The sequence below is a fragment of the Onychostoma macrolepis genome, chromosome 23, assembly GCF_012432095.1.
Source record: "Onychostoma macrolepis isolate SWU-2019 chromosome 23, ASM1243209v1, whole genome shotgun sequence".
Classification (NCBI taxonomy): Eukaryota; Metazoa; Chordata; class Actinopteri; order Cypriniformes; family Cyprinidae; genus Onychostoma; species Onychostoma macrolepis.
The window spans coordinates 5086633-5106669 of NC_081177.1; the positions used below are offsets into that span (position 1 = coordinate 5086633).

Here is a 20037-nt window from a genome sequence, read left to right on the forward strand (position 1 = left end):
TAGTGTTTATAAACGGAAAATAAGTGTTGAAGTATGATCTTTTTTTGTTCTTTTGTGTCTTTAATGTTTAGAACCATGCTGCCTTAGCAGTAATAACTAGCATAACTATACAAAAACATTAAATGTCACGTCAAACTCTCACTCCCACTGTCTCCTCCCCCTCTAGCTCTGTGTATTAAGCTCATGGTTGCCTGTTGCTTTTGTGTTTGTCTTGAAATGAATCTGCAATCATCATGTGGACGACTCTCATGAAGTTAGATTTGGCCTCCGTATGCCTGGCGGTCTTTCTAGGTTTGATCTTTCTGGTTCTGTTTGAGATCTTTAGGATTAATTCCTGCAGAGCTCAAACTCCACCTGGTCCCAGACCACTGCCTTTTGTGGGAACCATACCATATTTTTTAAAGAACCCAATGGAGTTCATAAGATCGGTGAGTGTTTGCTTTTGAGTATAGTGGCTTCGCTTTTGTGGATATTTATCTTATGTTCACCTTACTCTGTAAAATGGTCATGTTGACTTCATTCACAGGTGAGACAATGTTTAAGCCACTTTAGTTTTGTTGAAGTGCTGTGATATCTTTTCTGAGCAGTTATCTCAGTATGGAGAGATGGCCACTGTCTATGTTGGGAGAAAGCCAGCAATATTCCTCAATGCAATTGAACTTGCGAAGGAAGCCCTGGTCCAAAATGCATCATCTTTTTCAGGAAGGCCACCTGTACCTCTTCTAATCTGGATCACTGAAGGATATGGTCAGTAATGCATTGTGCTGAAAATGAATTGGTGTTGTGGGGTATATTAGTACATCCAAATTTTAATCAGATAGAAAAAGCAAATTAATTGCAAGATTGTTGATAGATACTATAACTAAACGATCTCCATTATCAAGTAGATACAGTTGAAAAACTTTTTGAATTTGAAGATCAGGGTAAATTTAACTTGTTTTCTGGGCAACATGTAAGTAGCTTCTGAAAGGCAGAACTAAATTAAACAAATATATGATGTTCAGGCAAAATAAGGAAAATGTACACATTTTTCCTACTGGAGCATCAGTGAGCGTTTGAACCTTCTGTAATAGTTGCACATGATTCTCTCAGTTGTCCTTAGTGTGAAAAGTTGTATCTCAAAATCATATAGTCATTGTTGGAAAGGGTTCCAATACACACAAATGCTGAAAAACCAAAGAATTTGTGGGACCTGAAGGATTTTTCTGAAGACCAGCAGGCAGTTGAACTGTTGGACAAACTAGGGATTCATGAACAACTATAGCTAAACAACAACAAAAAACACAGCAGTGGATCATTCAGGTAACAACGCAGTGTTAAGAATCAAGTGAATGTATACTTTTAAACGGGGTCATTTTTATAAATTAAACTATTTTCTCTTTTGGACTATGTAAATGACTTTTATATGAAATATTTTATTCAGGTCAGTACTGAATGCATTTTGTATAATCCCTCTTATTTTGGTAAAATGATTAACATTTTTGCAGATTCTGCAAGGTGTATGTAATCTTTTGACCTCAACTGTATTATGGCAGACCATGCTGGAACTAAAAGCAGCTTAAACAAGGAGAAAACTGAAGTCATTGCATTTGGAGACAAAGATGAAGTTCTCAAGGTGAATGCATACCTTGACTCTAGGGGTCAAACAACTAAAAACCAAGTCAAAAATCTTGGTGTGATTCTGGAGACAGACCTTAGTTTCAGTAGTCATGTCAAAGCAGTAACTAAATCAGCATACTATCATCTCAAGAACATTGCAAGAATTAGATGTTTTGTTTCCAGTCAAGACTTGGAGAAACTTGTTCATGCCTTTATCACCAGCAGGGTGGATTATTGTAATGGTCTCCTCACTGGCCTTCCAAAGAAGACCATTAGACAGCTGCAGCTCATCCAGAACGCTGCTGCCAGGATTCTGACTAGAACCAGAAAATCTGAGCATATCACACCAGTCCTCAGGTCCTTACACTGGCTTACAATTACATTTAGGATTGATTTTAAAGTACTTTTACTCGTTTATAAATCTCTCAATGGCCTAGGACCTAAATACATTGCAGATATGCTCACTGAATATAAACCTAACAGACCACTCAGATCATTAGGATCGAGTCAGTTAGAAATACCAAGGGTTCACACAAAACAAGGGGAGTCCGCTTTTAGCTATTATGCAACCCGCAGTTGGAAACAGCTTCCAGAAGAGATCAGATGTGCTAAAACAGTAGCCACATTTAAATCCAGACTCAAAACTCATCTGTTTAGCTGTGCATTTGTTGAATGAGCACTGTGCTACGTCCCAACTGATTGCACTATGTATAATTATTTTCTATTCTTAAATGTTTTAAATTCTTTTTAAATCACTTTGTTTTTATTGTTGTGATTATTATTATTATTTGTAATTCGTTGTTGTTGTTGTTGTTGTTTATTATTATTATTATTATTATTATTTGTAATAACTATTTCACTTCCATTTATGTAAAGCACTTTGAATTACCATTGTGTATGAAATGTGCTATATAAATAAACTTGCCTTGCCTTGCCTTATTGCATGGATTTTTCATTATCTGATTGAAAATGGTCTTGATCACTTGAGCAACCAGCCAGTGAAGTTGGAGTTTTGATCTTGATGTCTTACTTCTAAACCTTTCAATACCACGTAAAAGTGGTCTTGGTCTAGATTTGAGATTTGATGCACGTTTAAATCTAAGATTCTGCCAGCCAATGGGGCCAAGGCCAACTTGGTAGACCTGGGTAATCAAGATGTTTAGGGCTATGCATCCATTTAAGTTGTCTTTCTTTGTTCAGCTTGTCTGTGTATATCCTGTTAACTCTGAAGGTCTGTTCTCTTTCTGTAAGGTATTGTAATGGCCACATTTGGTCACTCCTGGAGGCAACAGAGACGGTTTGCTCTGCACACGCTCAGGAACTTTGGCCTGGGGAAGAAGTCTGTGGAGGAATGTGTGACCGAGGAAAGCAGTTACCTGGTTCCTGAAATGCTCAAATTGGAAGGTTTAGAATTTTATTCTCCGTTTTCATTGTTCAGAGGTGCTGTAGACTTTCAATCATGTGCCACCTCGTCCTGTTGAGTCAGAGTTAGAAACAAACTTCAAGCATGCTACTTCACGCAAGTATGCAGACATGAAGGCTTAATATATTAAAAAATATATTTTTTATATATATGTTATTTTATTTTTTGTAACTCGAGGGCAATTTTTTATAACTACTGTGTTATGACAAATTTAACCTGATATATATATATATATATATATATAATATATAATATATAACGAAAAAAACAAACAAAAAACATTGTTGATTATTGCTCTTGATATTGTAATAATAATCATTAATGTCGGATTAGGCTCCATATAGAGTGTTTTTTTTTTTGTGTGTGTGTTTTCATTAAAAATAAATAAAACAATGAACCACAAACTAAGCATTTGTTTTAGAAGAGTGGGAAGACCTTATTTGGGTGGTTTAACTAGGCTAATAATGAACCACAAACAATCGTTTTAAAGAAAGGGGAAATCCAAAGACCGTTTATTTATTTGTTACAGTGCGGGTAAAATAGATTCCCCTTATTCATATTGTTAACATTAACAAAAGTTCAAAGTTTCATATAAGCGAATTTTACATTGTACTGTTTTATTGTATAGGCTTTTTTTTTTTTTTTTTTTACTGTTATTATGAAGAATAATAATTAGCATTCGTTTGAAGTAAAGGGAAAATCCAAAAACCTTTTATTTATTTGTTACAATGCGGGCATGTCTTATTCTGTTAATAAAAGTTTTATGATTAATAGGCTATAAGCTTGTCATTGTACTGCTGATGTTGTGTGTGGGATTTTTATTTTTAATTTTAAGAGTGATACTGAATCAACCTTAAGCATTAATTTTGTTCCAAGAATAGGGAAGCTCTAACGTTAAAGATCAAAATAAGCGCTGCAGATGCGAGAATGCGAGATTGGTTGCTGCTGAGGTAGACACTCTCGATCTTTCTCTGCTGTATCTCTGCAATGGCTGTAGAAATGGTCATTAATTCTTGATTTGGGTACGGCACAGGCATGTTGCAGGTAATAATATATCAAAAATTCATCGCAAAAACAACTTCCTAAATCAGTTTAAGTTGAAACGACTTTCACAATCAATTTGATTCAACTTAATTCATGTTTTACTGTTGCTTATTGTCATTGTAGGCTTAGACTTCCTTTTTCTGTTAATTTTAATGAATACACAAATGAATAAAAATAGTTGTATTTATTTGTTTTGTTACAAAATTTTCGTTTACTTATTTTCTTGGGCTACACGCTCGGGGTGCTTCAGCACCCCATATTTCCCGCAGTAATGCCCGAGCCTCTCTCTCTCTCTTTCTTACCCTTTGCACAGCTGTTGTTGCAGCCATTAAAAAAAGTTCTGTTTTTGTTTTTAATGGCAAAGTGGTTATATTTTGTTTCGTTTCTTTAAGTTAAAATGTTCCAATCATGTTTCTAAATTATGTTTGTTAAATTTAAGTTGTTTTGCTTTCTTTCTTTTCTTTTTCTTTTTTTTTAATACCAAGCGGCCAGCGCCAGACAGTGAGTTGAGCATATGTTTGATCAGTTTAGCCTTCTCAAACAAACACGATTTGAGACATAAAAAACTGCATTCATTTCACAATATAAATTTAAAAATGTAAGATAAATGTGTGATGCATATCAACTCGTTTGTGCTAAAAGTGGAAGCTGAAGCGCGCTTTGAAGAACATGGAGAGGAGATCACTTTATTACTTATTTATTTTTATATAAGAGTATTTGTTTTTATTTCTAAGAGTGGAAAATTAAAATACGTCGTAATTTTAATTTCATTAAAACGTAAACTTCATTCGAAGCTGCAAATAGTTTTATTTGTGTGCACTCACATTATCAACAAAACGTTTTGCTATTGTAAAATAAAGAAAACAAACAGGGTGGTCTTAATTTAGGTTAGCTTCAAATACCATTAAATCAAATCTGTTTTTATTTTTAATTTTTTTAATTGCTATAATGTCAATTTAAATTCATTTACTTGGCAAGATGCTCTTTGAAGTATAAAAACGATGCTTGCCAGAGACTTAACACCATGGTTTTCTTTGTTGAAGGCAAGCCGTTCGACCCCCAACATGCAATACAGAATGCTGTATCCAACATTATCTGTTCCATCGTGTTTGGGGATCGTTTTGAGTATGATAACAAGCGCTTCGCATACCTTCTGGAAATCGTGAAGGAGAACATCATTCAGTCAGGATCACTTATTGGACAGGTATGAACAAGTAGCCTACAAAATGTTTTTAGCTAACGACTATCCTAGTATCCAGCTGGATTCGGGATCTTTTGCTTTCCTGCTGGCTGTTGACACATTAAGTTAAATTCTACTAAACTGGGATGTCCAGTCCTGCTCCTGGAGGTCCACCTTCCTAAAGAGTTTAACTCAAACTCTTAAACTTACTTGAGAAAGCTAATCAATGTCTTCATTATTTTAAGGAACTAGGCAGGTGTTTTGGAGCTGGTTGAAGGTAAACTCTGCAGGAAGGTGGAATTCCAGGAGCAGGACTGGAGACTCCTGCAGTTGATGCAGAATAGTTATGTGTAGCCATTTTCTTTTCCAGGTGTTTAACTTGCTTCCCATCATCAAACATTTCCCAGGGCCACACCAGAAAATTTATCAGAACACAGAAGAGTTGAAAGCTTTCATCAGAGAAGCAGTCAAAACACACAGAGAAACTCTGGATCCAGACAGTCCACGGGACTTTATTGATGCCTACCTGCTAGAGATCGAGAAAGTGAGATCATCATGACCAATATTATCCACTCTTTGATGGTAGTTATTGGGAGCTTCATTCCCAGAGTGGTAGAGTCCTAACCTGAGTAGTTGACAGAAATTTTGTTTCAAGACCAACAATATTCCAGGGGTGAAATCACAGTAAGCTGATAAGGAACTAGATATGCTTGGTTAAACTGAAATGCCTTTTTTTTTTTTTTTCTTGGAGCAGAAAAAGTCAAACGAGGACTCCACATTTCATGAGGATAACATGGTAATGTCAGTAGCTGATCTTTTCCTGGCTGGAACTGACACCACAGCGACCACCATCAGATGGGGGCTCATCTTCTTGACTCAAAACCCAGATGTACAAGGTACTATTTAGGCTTAAGATTGTCAGCATTCTGTAGCTTAAACAGTAGAGCATAGTGCTAAGAAAAATGCCAATGTGATTGAATTAATTCCCCTGGAATGCATGAACTGATAATGTATATCTAACATGTTCTGTAAGCTGCTTTGTACTGCCAAGTAAATGTAGTTATAAAGTTGGTAAGATGATAAAGTGTTCGGTTCTTTTGCATACAGTTCAAGGGTTAGTCTCACCTTAGTGAGAGTTGTCTTCTATCAAAGTTTTGTGTAAAAACAGGCCAAAATGAATCCATTATTCACTGAAAACCCCCTTCTCTACAGATTTCAAATCTCACTTGTACAATATTTTTACATATCCATGTAACTATTGACATTTGGTCTCGTTGATGTCAAACCTGGAGTGACGTGTCTTGAATATGCCCAAATGCGTATATTAACAGTTGCCAGTTCATGGCTCTCCTGTTGGTTTTTTAATGCTCTGAAGAATTATTTACTATAATATTCTCATTTCATTTCCCGTAACTACTGTTCTGTAAATGCAAATCTGTAAATGCAAGCAGGGTTTTCAACTTTTCAGGAAGTCAACATTCCAGTTGCTTGCTTACAGTATTTTAGTATTGGAAAAACCTTTACTTGTCAGCAACGTTTCATTACAGAGCGATGTCATGAGGAGATTGTTCGAGTTCTGGGTTATGACCGCTTGCCCAGCATGGATGACCGTGACAAACTACCATACACACACGGCACTGTTCATGAGATTCAGCGCTGTGCCAACATTGTACCCTCTGGGGTTTTTCATGAAACGACTCAGCCCGCAAAACTTCGAGGATTCGACATTCCCAAGGTAATGAATGAAGCATAGATGTGTTAGGTTTCTTGATTCAAATTGTTTTGTTAACATGTCTTTTTAGGGCACCATGGTATTTACTAACTTAACGGCAATTTTAAGTGATAAGGAGCACTGGAAGTACCCAGACACTTTTAACCCAGAGAATTTCTTAGATGATAATGGACATTTCTTCAAACCAGAGTCTTTCCTCCCTTTCTCCTTGGGTGAGTCACCTGTGACTATGACTTCAGTAGACAAAATCCAAACACTGCATTGATATGATTGTGTTTTATCTTCATTTATCAGGTCCGAGGGTCTGTCTCGGTGAGACCCTAGCTAAGACAGAGCTCTTCCTCTTCGTCACCTCTCTCTTACAGCGGATTCGTTTCTCCTGGCCACCTGGTGCGAAGTGGCCAGACATGAATGGCATTGTCAGCTTAGTCCGTTCTCCTGAGCCATTCAACATCATCTGCCACAGCAGAGGATCCAGAGAGTGATCCATCAGTACACTTTCCAACTTCTACACGAGTTTCACTAGCTGTTTTAACACAACCCGATGTTAATAGTTTTTTGGCCCAAAGAAATTATGTTTTAGTTTAATGGTTATGGTTATGAAAAAGTGACACATGCTGTAGTCATTGTAAAATGTAGACTCTGACATCACAATAAATTACCTCAGTGCTGTAATACCACTGTAACAGTGCAAAGTTTTTTTTTTTTTTTTCACTTATGATGTAATAGGTATTATTACAGACACGCCTGTACAGGTCTAAACTAGATGTATATCTTGCCGGTATGGTTCATTCTCACGTGGAGCTGAAACACACCCTGTTCGTGTGTATATTTGAAATTGTAGAACTGGTTGAGTTAATGCATCATGTACATCATTGTATGCATTTCATGTATATCCCTGCAATGATCAATTTGAGTTGACAAAACACACGACACTTTAAAATCAAAGCTTCAGTATATTTTTAGGGAGAATACAAACAAAGTAGTTTCTTTAAATTTTTCTTATTAAAAATGTAAAGGTTACAAGTTCTTGTGAACATTTATTTTAAAACATTAAGCAGAATGTAGTTAAAATGCGTAAATGTTATTATACCAGTTTATAATCATATAAATACCAAACCATGTAAGAGTAAGAAAAAACAATCCCTGAGTTGTCTAATCACAGTTGATACAACTTCCTCAATTTTACAATGATTTCCTGATTTGTGTGACCACTTTTTATTTATAAAAATTTCTATAATGTATTTTAAGAATACACTAATTTCAAGTGCTCTTATTTCTTGATTGAAACCTGGTCACATTGAAAAAATACTGTGGTATAAAAAATTCTGGTAATCCTTGTTAATTCTATTGTCTGTGGTCACAGTTTAGTGGACAAAAATGTTTACATTTGTAGTAACCGTTTTGGTCACCAGTCCAGTTTGACTGCGAAGCATTGTGGGATACGTTATCTATAAACAATGGCTATCCTTCAGACTTATCCTGTCCTATCAATTAGTGCCAGGAGGGAGAAGGAGTGTCTGGACTCCGAGTCCTTTTAGTGTCACCACATCAGGCATGGATGCCAAGAGTTGGCGGACAGAAGCATAGCCATCCAGCACCCCAGAGTCTAGGAGAAGCGGACAGGCCCTGCGTGCTTTGCTCAAAGTAACACCATTAGGATACTGGACCATGAGATCCCGAAGTGCTTTCTTCAGCTTCATCAGGTCAGTGCTTGGTTCTGAGAAAGGATAGACAATATAACATGAAAAAAAAATCGTGTTACTACAAATATAGCATATAATTAAGAACTACAGTAAGCTATAACTTGTACAATAACACTGGCAAATCACAAATAATAGTGGTTACACTAGATGTGGTCTATATGCTTCAAGATAACAAAAAAATAAATAAATATGTGACATACCATCTATTTTGGATTGTACTTCGTAATTGCCATGTATGACATTTACATGGTACCCCTATTTAAAAAAAAAGCAGGTTGGCTGGTCATAGCTGATTTAAAGGGGTCATATGACGTTGCTAAAAAGAACATTTTGTGTATTTGGTGTAATGCAATGTGTTTATGCGGTGTAAGGTTAAAAAAAAACACATTATTTTCCACATACTGTACATTATTGTTGCTCCTCTATGCCCCGCCTTTCTGAAACACGTCGATTTTTACAAAGCTCATTGTTCTGAGAAGTGAGGCGTGCTCTGATTGGCCAGCTATCCAGTGCATTGTGATTGGCCGAATACCTCAAACATGAGACGGAAATGTTAAGGCCCTTACCGTATTATGATGCCTTGTCCTGGCTCGACCAGACTAAAACAATAAAGCCCATACAAATGAGGCATTTGTTGCATCCAGTGAGGACATAATTACTGATTATAATGACTTATACTTATTACCATGTCTGCATTTGTGATCGGAGAAACTACAAACAACATTTCAAACACGTTTGTATAGTCAGTGGCAAATTCTTTAAATATGAAAATATACTTGCAGGCTGTGAGTCAGAAGTGCCAGACTGTCCTTGCAAAGTTGGAATTGCCCCACTTTATAGAAACAGTCTTTGAGCATAGCTGGCAGGCTACTCACAGGTTCAGGAAATAGTCCTCCAAAAGTTAGCCTTCCCATTACAAAGTAATATTGGACTCCTTTAAAGTGATTTACAGGGGCATTTTATTTCTAACTTTATTCGAAGTGTTATTTTTTTTTTTATGTCAAATTCAAAAGTGTATTTTTATAAGCTTTTTTCAAAATTTCTAATTAAAACAATGCAATAAGAAGGATAAGTTACCGATCAAATAAAATCAGTATTAACAAAATTAATTTGCACTACAGAGCTGGCACAGAAGAACACAAAAGTGGCTTGTATGTATTTACAGACATTTAATGAGGCTCAGAGGTGGCATGAGTGCAATTAACTTCATACATTCATGTTGAGATTAATGTTTTAAATATAAAATTTTCAACATAGAAATATTCAATGATTTAAATAACTGAAATGATACTTTAAAAATGAAACGAAAACTGCCATTAGGTGGCGGCAAAGTTGCTGATTTTATAACTGAATCATTCATTCAGTTGATTCGTTCGAACGGCTGATTCATTGAGGAACAATGCAAGTCCCTGCGTCCCAATCACGGATCTATATAGATCAGTGGTCCCAATGTGCATACTATCCATCTTGTCTGCCCTAAATACAGGTGCTGGTCATATAATTAGAATATCATCAAAAAGTTGATTTATTTCACTAATTCCATTCAGAAAGTGAAACTTGTATATTATATTCATTCATTACACACAGACTGATATATTTCAAATGTTTATTTCTTTTAATTTTGATGATTATAACTGACAACTAAGGAAAATCTCAAATTCAGTATCTCAGAAAATGTGATTATTACTTAAGACCAATACAAAGAAAGGATTTTTAGAAATCTTGGCCAACTGAAAAGTATGAGCATGTACAGCACTCAATACTTAGTTGGGGCTCCTTTTGCCTGAATTACTGCAGCAATGCGGTCTGTGGCACTGCTCAGGTGTTATGAGAGCCCAGGTTGCTCTGATAGTGGCCTTCAGCTCTTCTGCATTGTTGGGTCTGGCATATCGCAGTTATTTTTCTCCACAGCCCAGGTAAGACGCTTCTGACATTGTCTCTGGTTCAGAAGTGGCTTGGTAGCCCTCTTCCTGAAGACGTCTGAGCGTGGTGACTCTTGATGCACTGACTCCAGCTTCAGTCCACTCCTTGTGAAGCTCTCACAAGTGTTTGAATCAGCTTTGCTTGACTGTATTCTCACGCTTGCAGTCATCCCTGTTGCTTGTGCACCTTTTCCTACCCAAATTCTTCCTTCCAGTCAACTTTGCATTTAATATGCTTTGATACAGCACTCTGTAAACAGCCACACCTTTCAGTAATGACCCTCTGTGACTTACCCTCTTTGTGGAGGGCGTCAATGTACGTCTTCTGGATCATTGCCAAGTCAGCAGTCGCCTCCATTAATGTGGTTTCAAAGAACAAGAGATACCCAGAATTTATACTGTAGGGATGGTCATTAATTGAAACTCAAATGTAAATATTCTAATTTTCTGAGATACTGAATTTGGGATTTTCCTTAGTTGTCAGTTATAATCATCAAAATTAAAAGAAATAAACATTTGGAAATATATCAGTCTGTGTGTAATGAATGAATATAATATACAAGTTTCACTTTTTGAATGGAATTAGTGAAATAAATCAACTTTTTGATGATATTCTAATTATATGACCAGCACCTGTAGTATTGAAAATGACTAATATCACATAGAATTTAGGATGAATAGTATGCACATTTGCACCGTCTTGACAGTGCTTTGCAACACAGACTGGGTGAATTTCTGAATGAACGTGTGAAAGGTCTGTCAGTAAAACTATGTTGTTACGTATCTGCTCGCTTTTTTAAGTGGGTATACGCAAATCATTGTCCTTTCCTAGTGGGTATACGGCGTATGCGTGTCACGTAGACTACACCACTTGAACAGAGTTGTACAACTTAACCACTGATTTCTAGTTGTGTCCTCTTTTGGAAGCCCAAACAAAGTAGTTTCGCTTTCACAACGAAACACAGCGTCTCCAGGACATGGCGCCGGCGGTAGCAATACTACAGCGAGAATAAAAGTCCCGCCTTCTTTCTTTGCGTATACATTTGGGCGGTGTTTTGCAAATTTTCCCACACCGTGGCGTAGACATGTTTTAGGGGGGCGTGGTCGAGTGTTTTATAAAGAATATCTCTTTGGTTTTGAGACTTTTAGTCTTTGCAACTTCAGGGATCTTATCTATGCACAAACAGCTTGTAACACTCCAAAGGGAAAGGAAAACTTGAAATTGCATCATATGACCCCTTTAATCTGGACGTAGCTTGTTTAAACAGCTCAAGCTGGTCTTTAGCTGGCTTTAGCTGTTTGGTCAACTTGTCTTCCAGCCTCACCAGCTGACAAGTAGTTGAAACCCATCTAAAGCCAGTCTGCTATGACTAGGCTGGAAAAACCCGTCAACCAGATTAAGCTGTACTCCAAAGAACTTGAAATGTTTGTCAAATGTATGGTACATGGTCCCAAACAAACATGGTAATATGGCGGTAGTTTGTTACTGCCAGAGGGTTTGATCCGTGAACTTTCTGCCTCTATCACTGTAAAATTTCGAGTAAACTTTAATGTAATTGTATATGGCTAAACTATGAAAGTCTGACATTTACTCACGAGTATCGGACGATGGTGGTGCTCCTCTAGCGAGCACTGCGCTGTACAGTGTCGCTGATCCTCCGGTACCATTCTGTGTCATCTTTAACGAGCCTGAAGTGGCCAATCTTCTTAATTATGACAGCGAATTCTGTTAACGTAAAGTTTTAAAAATCACCCGTTTTATAATGCATGCGTAGTGACCAAATCGGTCAAATATAAACGCAATCTATTATTCTACTTTGAACGAAGTTGTTCACAGCCTCTGGCATTTAAACGCTATCGAAACTAACCCACACGACTCATTTGGGTCCGAATCATTTTATTGAATCGACTCTTTCGAACTTCAGAGTATCGTTTGGTTGCTGCCATCACCACATGCAAGCACAATGTACAAGTTTTGTTCGATGGTAGACCATGGTATTCTGCCACATTGAATTGTATAGTTTTACTCTTTGTACCCCAGTCGTAAAAGTAGTCAACGGTTTAAAAAAAATTAATTAATTAAAAAAAAATGTTTTGATGGTCTAAGTTTAACTTGTACGATTCAGTCTGTTTTGCGGTTCAATCGATTCATTATAAAGAACCGATCACAAAGAACGATTCGCGAGCCAAACCTTGCACTTTCGTTTTCGCATTCGACTTCAAGGAAGAGAAGCCCAATATGTCCTCCTTCACTTTCAGACATCGCATTAGTTTATCGACACGGAAACTTATGTCACATAAGCCGTTAACGACACTATAGCGTTAGAAATGTTGTTGCCCTGTGTTCATTTAGCCATGATGTGAGAAAGAATCAGTTTACGCCTTGAACAGATCTCTCACGAGATTAAACAAGCTCACTATTCGACAATTCTGCATAGGATGGGAGTTTCACCCAGTCACAAATAAAATGGGAATTTACACATTGCAAAATATGGAAGTTATTGATTGCAAATATTGAACTGAGTTTATATTCACATAGGCTACCATACTTCAAGAAGTACAGTCAAACATAAAATCCACTGTGTAGCCTAATGAGTTGCATCAAGTTCATTTCGTCGTGACTGAATTCTTGCGCTTCACCTTTGTCGTAGGCTACTTGTATTATAGTATTAGTATTGTTTTTCCCTTTACATGATCTTGCATCATGTGATTGGGGAACAATTGACTTTATGATAAGTCAAATGTAGTGGATCATTTATTTACCACAGTCTTGCACGTACTTTCTTCTGCAGTAAACCAGTACGGAGCCATTGTGAACATTGAGGAATTTCCTCAGGGAAAGGGAAGGAAAAGGGTGTCCTTTTGTGAGTGACTGCAATGCTTAAACCTTCTGTTTTGATTGTTCACAGATTATATAGTTTTTTTTTTTTTTTTTTAATGCTTGACATATTGTGGTGTATGCATTCATCATATCAGTCATATCAACACAACTGAAAGGGTTAACTGCGTGGCAAACTCCCACACTGTCTCCACCCTCTTCCGCTTTTGTAAAACTCACCAGTCTTTCACTGCTCTTGTGTTTGTCTTGGAATGGATCTGTCATCATGTGGACGAGTCTGATGAAGTTAGACCTGACCTCTGTATGCCTGGCTCTGTCTCTGGGTTTGATCTTTATGGTTCTGTTTGAAATCTTCAGGATTAATTCATGCAGAGGTCAAACTCCACCTGGTCCCAAACCTCTGCCTTTTGTGGGAGTGTTACCACAGCTTATAAAGAATCCAATGGAGTTCATAAGATCTGTGAGTCTTTGCTGATTTGCTTAGGGGCTTAACATTTAACTCTTACATATTTTGAAATTAGATGTTTAATTTACAACACAAATGTTCAGAGGGTAGCATCACCTTTGTGGTCACAACAATTTATAAATTTAAATGCTCTGTTAATCTCCTCTGAGCAGGTGTCTCAATATGGAGAGATATCTACGGTGTATATCGGAAGGAAGCCAACAATAGTCCTAAATACAATCCAGGTCACTAAGGAAACATTGGTTCAGGAAGCTTTTTCTGGAAGACCATCTATGCCTCTTATAGAATGGATAACTAACGGACTTGGTCAGTAAGCTAACATGTTATTTTGATTTTTGAAATGTCGACTACATAATATTTAATTCTAGAACCATTTTTGCTTCAATAGTTTCAATATTTGTTAAATGTTGTTCATGGAATCAAGTACAGCACCTTTACTTTTAAGAGTGTAGGCTCGCTTTTGAGAGCCAAATGACACCATGCCACTTTCCTTCAAAAATGTGTAGACTATGAATAAGTACTTGATCATATACAAGACTACAAGGTTTTGTTCTCTTTTTCTTAGGTATTATAATGGTCACGTTTGGTCACTCCTGGAGGCAGCAGAGACGCTTTGCTCTGCACACACTCAGGAATTTTGGCCTGGGGAAGAAATCAGTAGAAGATCGTGTGTTAGAGGAAAGCCAGTATCTGATTGCTGAAATGCTTAAAGCAGAAGGTATGAAATGTTTATGCTCTATTTGAACTCATTCCACAGTGTTGGGCTGCGAACAAGCTCATCTGTGCTTTCAAAGGTCTAACAGCATCCCAGAACTGTTTCCTAAACATTTGTGACAATAATGATGTTGACTTTCACAAATATTTTCAGCATTTAAATTCACATTTATATTTATGTTAGACTCCATATAAAAGCACAGATCTTTTTTACACATACTGATGCATGTTTTTTAGGCAAGTCTATGAACCCCCAACATGCCATACAGAATGCCGTTTCTAACATTATCTGTTCCATCGTGTTTGGAGATCGCTTTGACTACGATAACAAACGCTTCTCATACCTTCTGAAAATCCTGAATGAAAACTTTATACTCGCAGGGTCAGCTGCGGGACAGGTATGATCAAATTCTTCATTTTTGGCAGAAAATTATTTTATTGATATTTGTTACTAGCCATGTGTTAAATCATGTGTCCCGCACTGTCTGCATTCCCATTGCCATATTGCATGACATCATACTTTTGCATGAAGTTGGGCACAATTTAGTTTAATCTTTGATTGCATTTTTAATTATTGTTGTTTATTATTATCATCATTATTAAGTAATTTTACTTCCGTCATTCAAAAAACATTTGAATCATGACTGGCCCATGACCTTATAATAGTTTGTCTGCCTTAGATTTTCAACTTAGCCCCCTTCATCAAGCATTTCCCTGGGCCACACCAGAAGGTCATGCGGAACGCCACTGAGTTACTGGGTTTCATCCGGAATGAGGTAAAAGAACACAAAGAAACTCTGGATCCAGACAGCCCTCGAGACTTCATTGATGCCTACCTGCTGGAGATCGAGAAAGTGAGATCGCTATTAATGAAAGAAGGGCTCTCACATGAATGCATGTAGAAGCTAGCTGTAGCATCAGTAAACTGATGGATTTGTTTCATCTGGAGCAGCAAAAGTCCAATGAGGGCTCCACGTTTCATGAGGAGAACATGGTTATGTCAACAGCTGACCTGTTTTCTGGCTGGAACCGACACCACGTCAACCACCATCAGATGGGGGCTCATCTTCTTGATTCAAAACCCAGATGTACAAGGTGCTATAGCTTAACATTAGCAAAACATAAGAACACTACAGTCTTGTTCTAGTAGACGAAATTCTTGAAAATAAATCTTTTCAAGTAGTGCGGTCACGTAAGTGTAAAATGTGTGGGTCTAGTAGTGTAAGCCTATTATTTTGTGTAAATTTCTAATGGTCAAACGTGGCGCATCTGTGTGACCAACTCAATTAAACCCACTGCGAAATCTGCATGGAGAAATCTTTCACGCTTCCCTTTTAAATGAATGGATTTCACCTGCAAAAATTCAGCAGAACAACTATAAATGTGACTGCAACTGATAATCACAGTAGTACAGCAATGTATGAAGAACTGCTCACACAGAATTCAAACTATAACTAGCTTTGTGTTGGTCATCGCAGGCGAATTTGCGTAACCAACTTAAATTACAAGCAGGTTCTGCATCTGGAACTTTTTTGCCCTCACGCTAAACTCAAGATCGAGTGTTTACATAAATGACCCAGATAGCAAACGATCATCTGCAAGATGTCTGTTAAAGATCACTTGATCTGTAAAGCATCTGCTGTGTACAAATGTCTGTAAGATGTCAGTTTTACACATATTCTAAATCATAAACTTAATAGATGTCTATTTGACATCTGATAGGAAACGTCCTATTGACGTATTGCTGATGAGCAAACACTCTAAAAAATTTGTGTAAGTGCAGACTTCAAATAGATGTTTTCGTGATGTACGTGTGCTGTCAGGGGACTGGATTTTGCCCGCCAAATACCTTAACACTATTCTATATTGAAGTTCAAATGCCGCTATTTTCTACTTCCCTTTTGTCACACAACACAGAGCGATGTCACAAGGAGATTGTTCGGGTGTTGGGATACGACCGTTTGCCCAGCATGGATGACCGTGACAAACTACCGTACACATATGCCACTGTTCACGAGATTCAGCGCTGTGCCAACATTGTACCTCTTGGAGTGATTCATGAAACTATTCGCCCCACAAAACTACGAGGATACGACATTCCCCAGGTAATGAATGGAGCATGGATGAATGACTGAAGTTACTCAAGTAATTTTTCACTGTAAAATTTGATGAATCATTTGATCCAGACAGTCTGAATCATTCGTTCACAAATAACATGAGACTTTGAGGCTATTCATAAGTCTACACTTTTCATACACTCAACCTTGCATTAATAAATAAATAATACTAATGAATAAATATAAAAGTGTTACCACAGTTCAGTACCTGAGCTTGTCTAAATGGAAGCTTCATTCTGTCGCAGAATAAAAAATTAAAAAGGTAATTGCAAGGTTTTTTTGGGGTTTTTTATCTCGCAATTCAGTCTTTTTAAAAAATGTAAGATATAAACTCACAGTTCTGATTTTAAAAAGCCAGAATTGTGAGATTTAAACAGAATGTAGAGAAAAAAAAGTGAGATTAAAGTCGCAATGACCTTTTTATTTCTGTGGTGAAAATAAGCTTTCAGAACTTTAAGAGACGAGACTAAGAGATTATATTTTTATTCCACAAAATCAGACTTTATTAAAACAAGTTGTGTGGTGTATTTGTCCACACTCTCAGAAATAAAGGTAAAAAGCTGTCACTGGGGCGGTACCTTTTCAAAAGGTACAGTTGTACCTAAAGGGTCCATTTTGGTACCTTAAAGGTACATATTAATACTTAAAGTGTACCTTTTGAAAAGGTACCGCCCCAGTGACAGCTTTTGTACCTTAATTTCTGAGAGTGCAGTCAATTAAATGTATCTTGTATATATATTACTACATAAGAAGTTATTCCAGTATGAAATATGGAACTAGATAAAGTGTTAAATATGACCCTGGGTTAAAAGTTTCATTTCTGAAAAGTTTAATTCAACTCTGCTGAACTTTCCTCATACAGGGAACTATGGTCATGACAAACTTAGCGGCAATTTTCAGTGACAAGGAGCACTGGAAGCATCCAGACACCTTTAACCCGGAGAATTTCTTGGATGAAAATGGGAACTTCTTCAAACCAGAATCTTTCATCGCCTTTTCACTGGGTGAGTCAGCTGTTTGTGAAATTAATAAACAGATTGAACCATAAGCAAAATTTACCGTAATGATTTGTGTGTTTGTTTATCAGGTCCGAGGGTCTGTCTCGGGGAGACTCTGGCGAGGACGGAGCTCTTCTTGTACATCACGTCTCTCCTACAGCGGATTCAATTCTCCTGGCCGCCCGAGCCACAGTCCATAGACATGGATGGGGTCATGGGTATCGTCCGCTTTCCTCAGAACTTCAACATCGTCTGCCACAGCAGAGATACTAAAAGTGACCATCAGTAACCTCAAAAACACGACATACAGACATCATTATGTCATCATACTTACTGAAGAACAACAAAGCTGCTGAGACACACAAGACCATCTTGGCTCATCTAAATCATTGTGTATATCAGTTATTTTATAGATGAACTGTTTTCAGGTAATTCTGATTACAGGAACAAAAATAATTTATTTTCAGTTGTTACAACATCAGATGACACTGATGCATCTTAATAGTTATGAACATTTATTTTAGCATAAGCATATGATTGTGTGTTTATGCAATCGAAAATTAAGTTAAAATAAGAATTTTATTTTATTGTATAGTAAATGTATACACGCATATAAATCATATATATATGCACAAGAGCACATTATACAGTAGTTGTTATGTCTGTGTGTTTAAAGTCGTAGAGCTGGTTGAGTTACTGGATCATGTTACTCGAATGATCATGTTGTGACATGAGCTGCATGGTCATCTTCCACAGGCTGAGCAGATGGTAATGGACAATCTTGTTAAATATTTAACCTAATATGAAATTTTGATTCATCTTAATCATACAGCCCTACCTAATAAACAGAGAACTATTTAAGACCGTTTTCACTTGTAAAGGGTGTTTGATCTGTGCATATTTCTCTCCTGATTCAGGCGAGATTACTAGAGAAAGCAATATTGTGAATAGAGGACTCATATTTTAGCTGGAAACAACATTAAAACCATCTTAATGATGGATTTATTTCTTATAAACACGCATAAATTAGTTGATGGACTGGAGGGATGTGGATTATTTGTGGGTTATTGTGATGTTTTTATCATCTGTTTGACTCTCATTCTGACGGCACCCATTCACTGCAGAGGATCCATTGGTTAATAATGGATGTGCAAGGTTTTTTAAAATCTTGTGTCAGAGGTGAGGAAAGAGCTGCTGAGACACCATAAGTAAGAATATGAGTTACAGGCAAAACCTCACTCTCTTGTGCTCGTTTCAAGTATTGCATATGGAAAGGATTACATGTAGAAAGTCTCTAATATTGCATTATTTCTGCAATGTTTAATTGTGGATCTTCTCTGAGCAGCCATCTCAGTATGGAGAACTGTCTACTCTGTTTTGGGAGGAAACAAATGATTGTCCTGAATACAATCCAGGTCGCTAAAGAAGCATTGGCTCAGTAAGCTTTTTCTGGAAGACCATCTATGCCTCTTACAGTCTGGCTAACCAAAGGACTTAGTCAATAACAATTATTTTACACTAAAAGGTTCCAAAAGGAGGTTTTCACAGTAGATGCCAATAAAAATCCTTTACTTTTAACAGTGTATGGTCGTTCTTGAGAGCCAAACGCCACCATGTTGCTTTGCTTCAAAAATGCGTATGAATTTATTACTAGATCATATCAGTTTTGCCAGCAAATTTTCTGGGAAAGTAGCTGAAGGCAGGTTGATTTGTTGCGAAAAGTTTCTATGTGATGTGATGTCATTGAACGGTGACATTACGTAACCATGACGCAAAATTGCATCACTCTAAGAAAATTCCATAAAAATAGGGCAAAATGGATTAATATGATAGAATTTTCTATATTGATTGAAATTTAAATTACACTTTGCTTTTGTGTAGATTTCTAAACTTAAAGGGATAGTTCACCATAAAATGAAAATTCTGTCATTAATTTCTCATATTCATGTCATTCATATATGAAGATAAAAGAGTAGCAAAGCTTGAGAACTTGTTGATTTGTATGGAGGGGACATGTTTGGTTCACTTAGTTATGTTGTGGCCACGAGATATTAATTCGTAGCCTCAATATCCTATACTGAGGGAACAACATCCATTTCTCATGGCCAATGACATATTTTTCTTTTGCCCACAAGTCCCTTACCTTTGCTATTTCACTGTCACATATCCATTTCCAGACCTCTTGCATAGTCTTATTAATAAAGACAAGATTAGCCTGTAGAATATCCGTTGGCTGTGCTGAGATTTAGTGTCAATGGTGAACATCATGGTAGTAGAGATCTTTGAACTAGTCAGTT

At 37.0% G+C, this 20037-nt stretch overlaps 1 protein-coding gene across 1 annotated transcript; it reads left to right on the top strand.

Annotated features, from left to right (window-relative positions):
• Window positions 1-121: 121 nt before the first annotated feature.
• On the top strand, window positions 122-18608 carry LOC131532257 (uncharacterized). The gene is given in 19 exon segments (XM_058763774.1): window positions 122-428; window positions 588-747; window positions 2851-3003; window positions 5110-5270; window positions 5617-5790; window positions 6001-6142; window positions 6794-6981; window positions 7049-7190; window positions 7273-7459; window positions 13554-13905; window positions 14064-14217; window positions 14477-14629; window positions 14863-15023; window positions 15306-15479; window positions 15578-15640; window positions 15642-15720; window positions 16543-16730; window positions 17605-17746; window positions 17830-18608. Coding segments are annotated over 19 exon segments (3168 nt in total). The 5' UTR covers window positions 122-233; the 3' UTR covers window positions 18030-18608.
• The last annotated feature ends 1429 nt before the right edge of the window (window positions 18609-20037 follow it).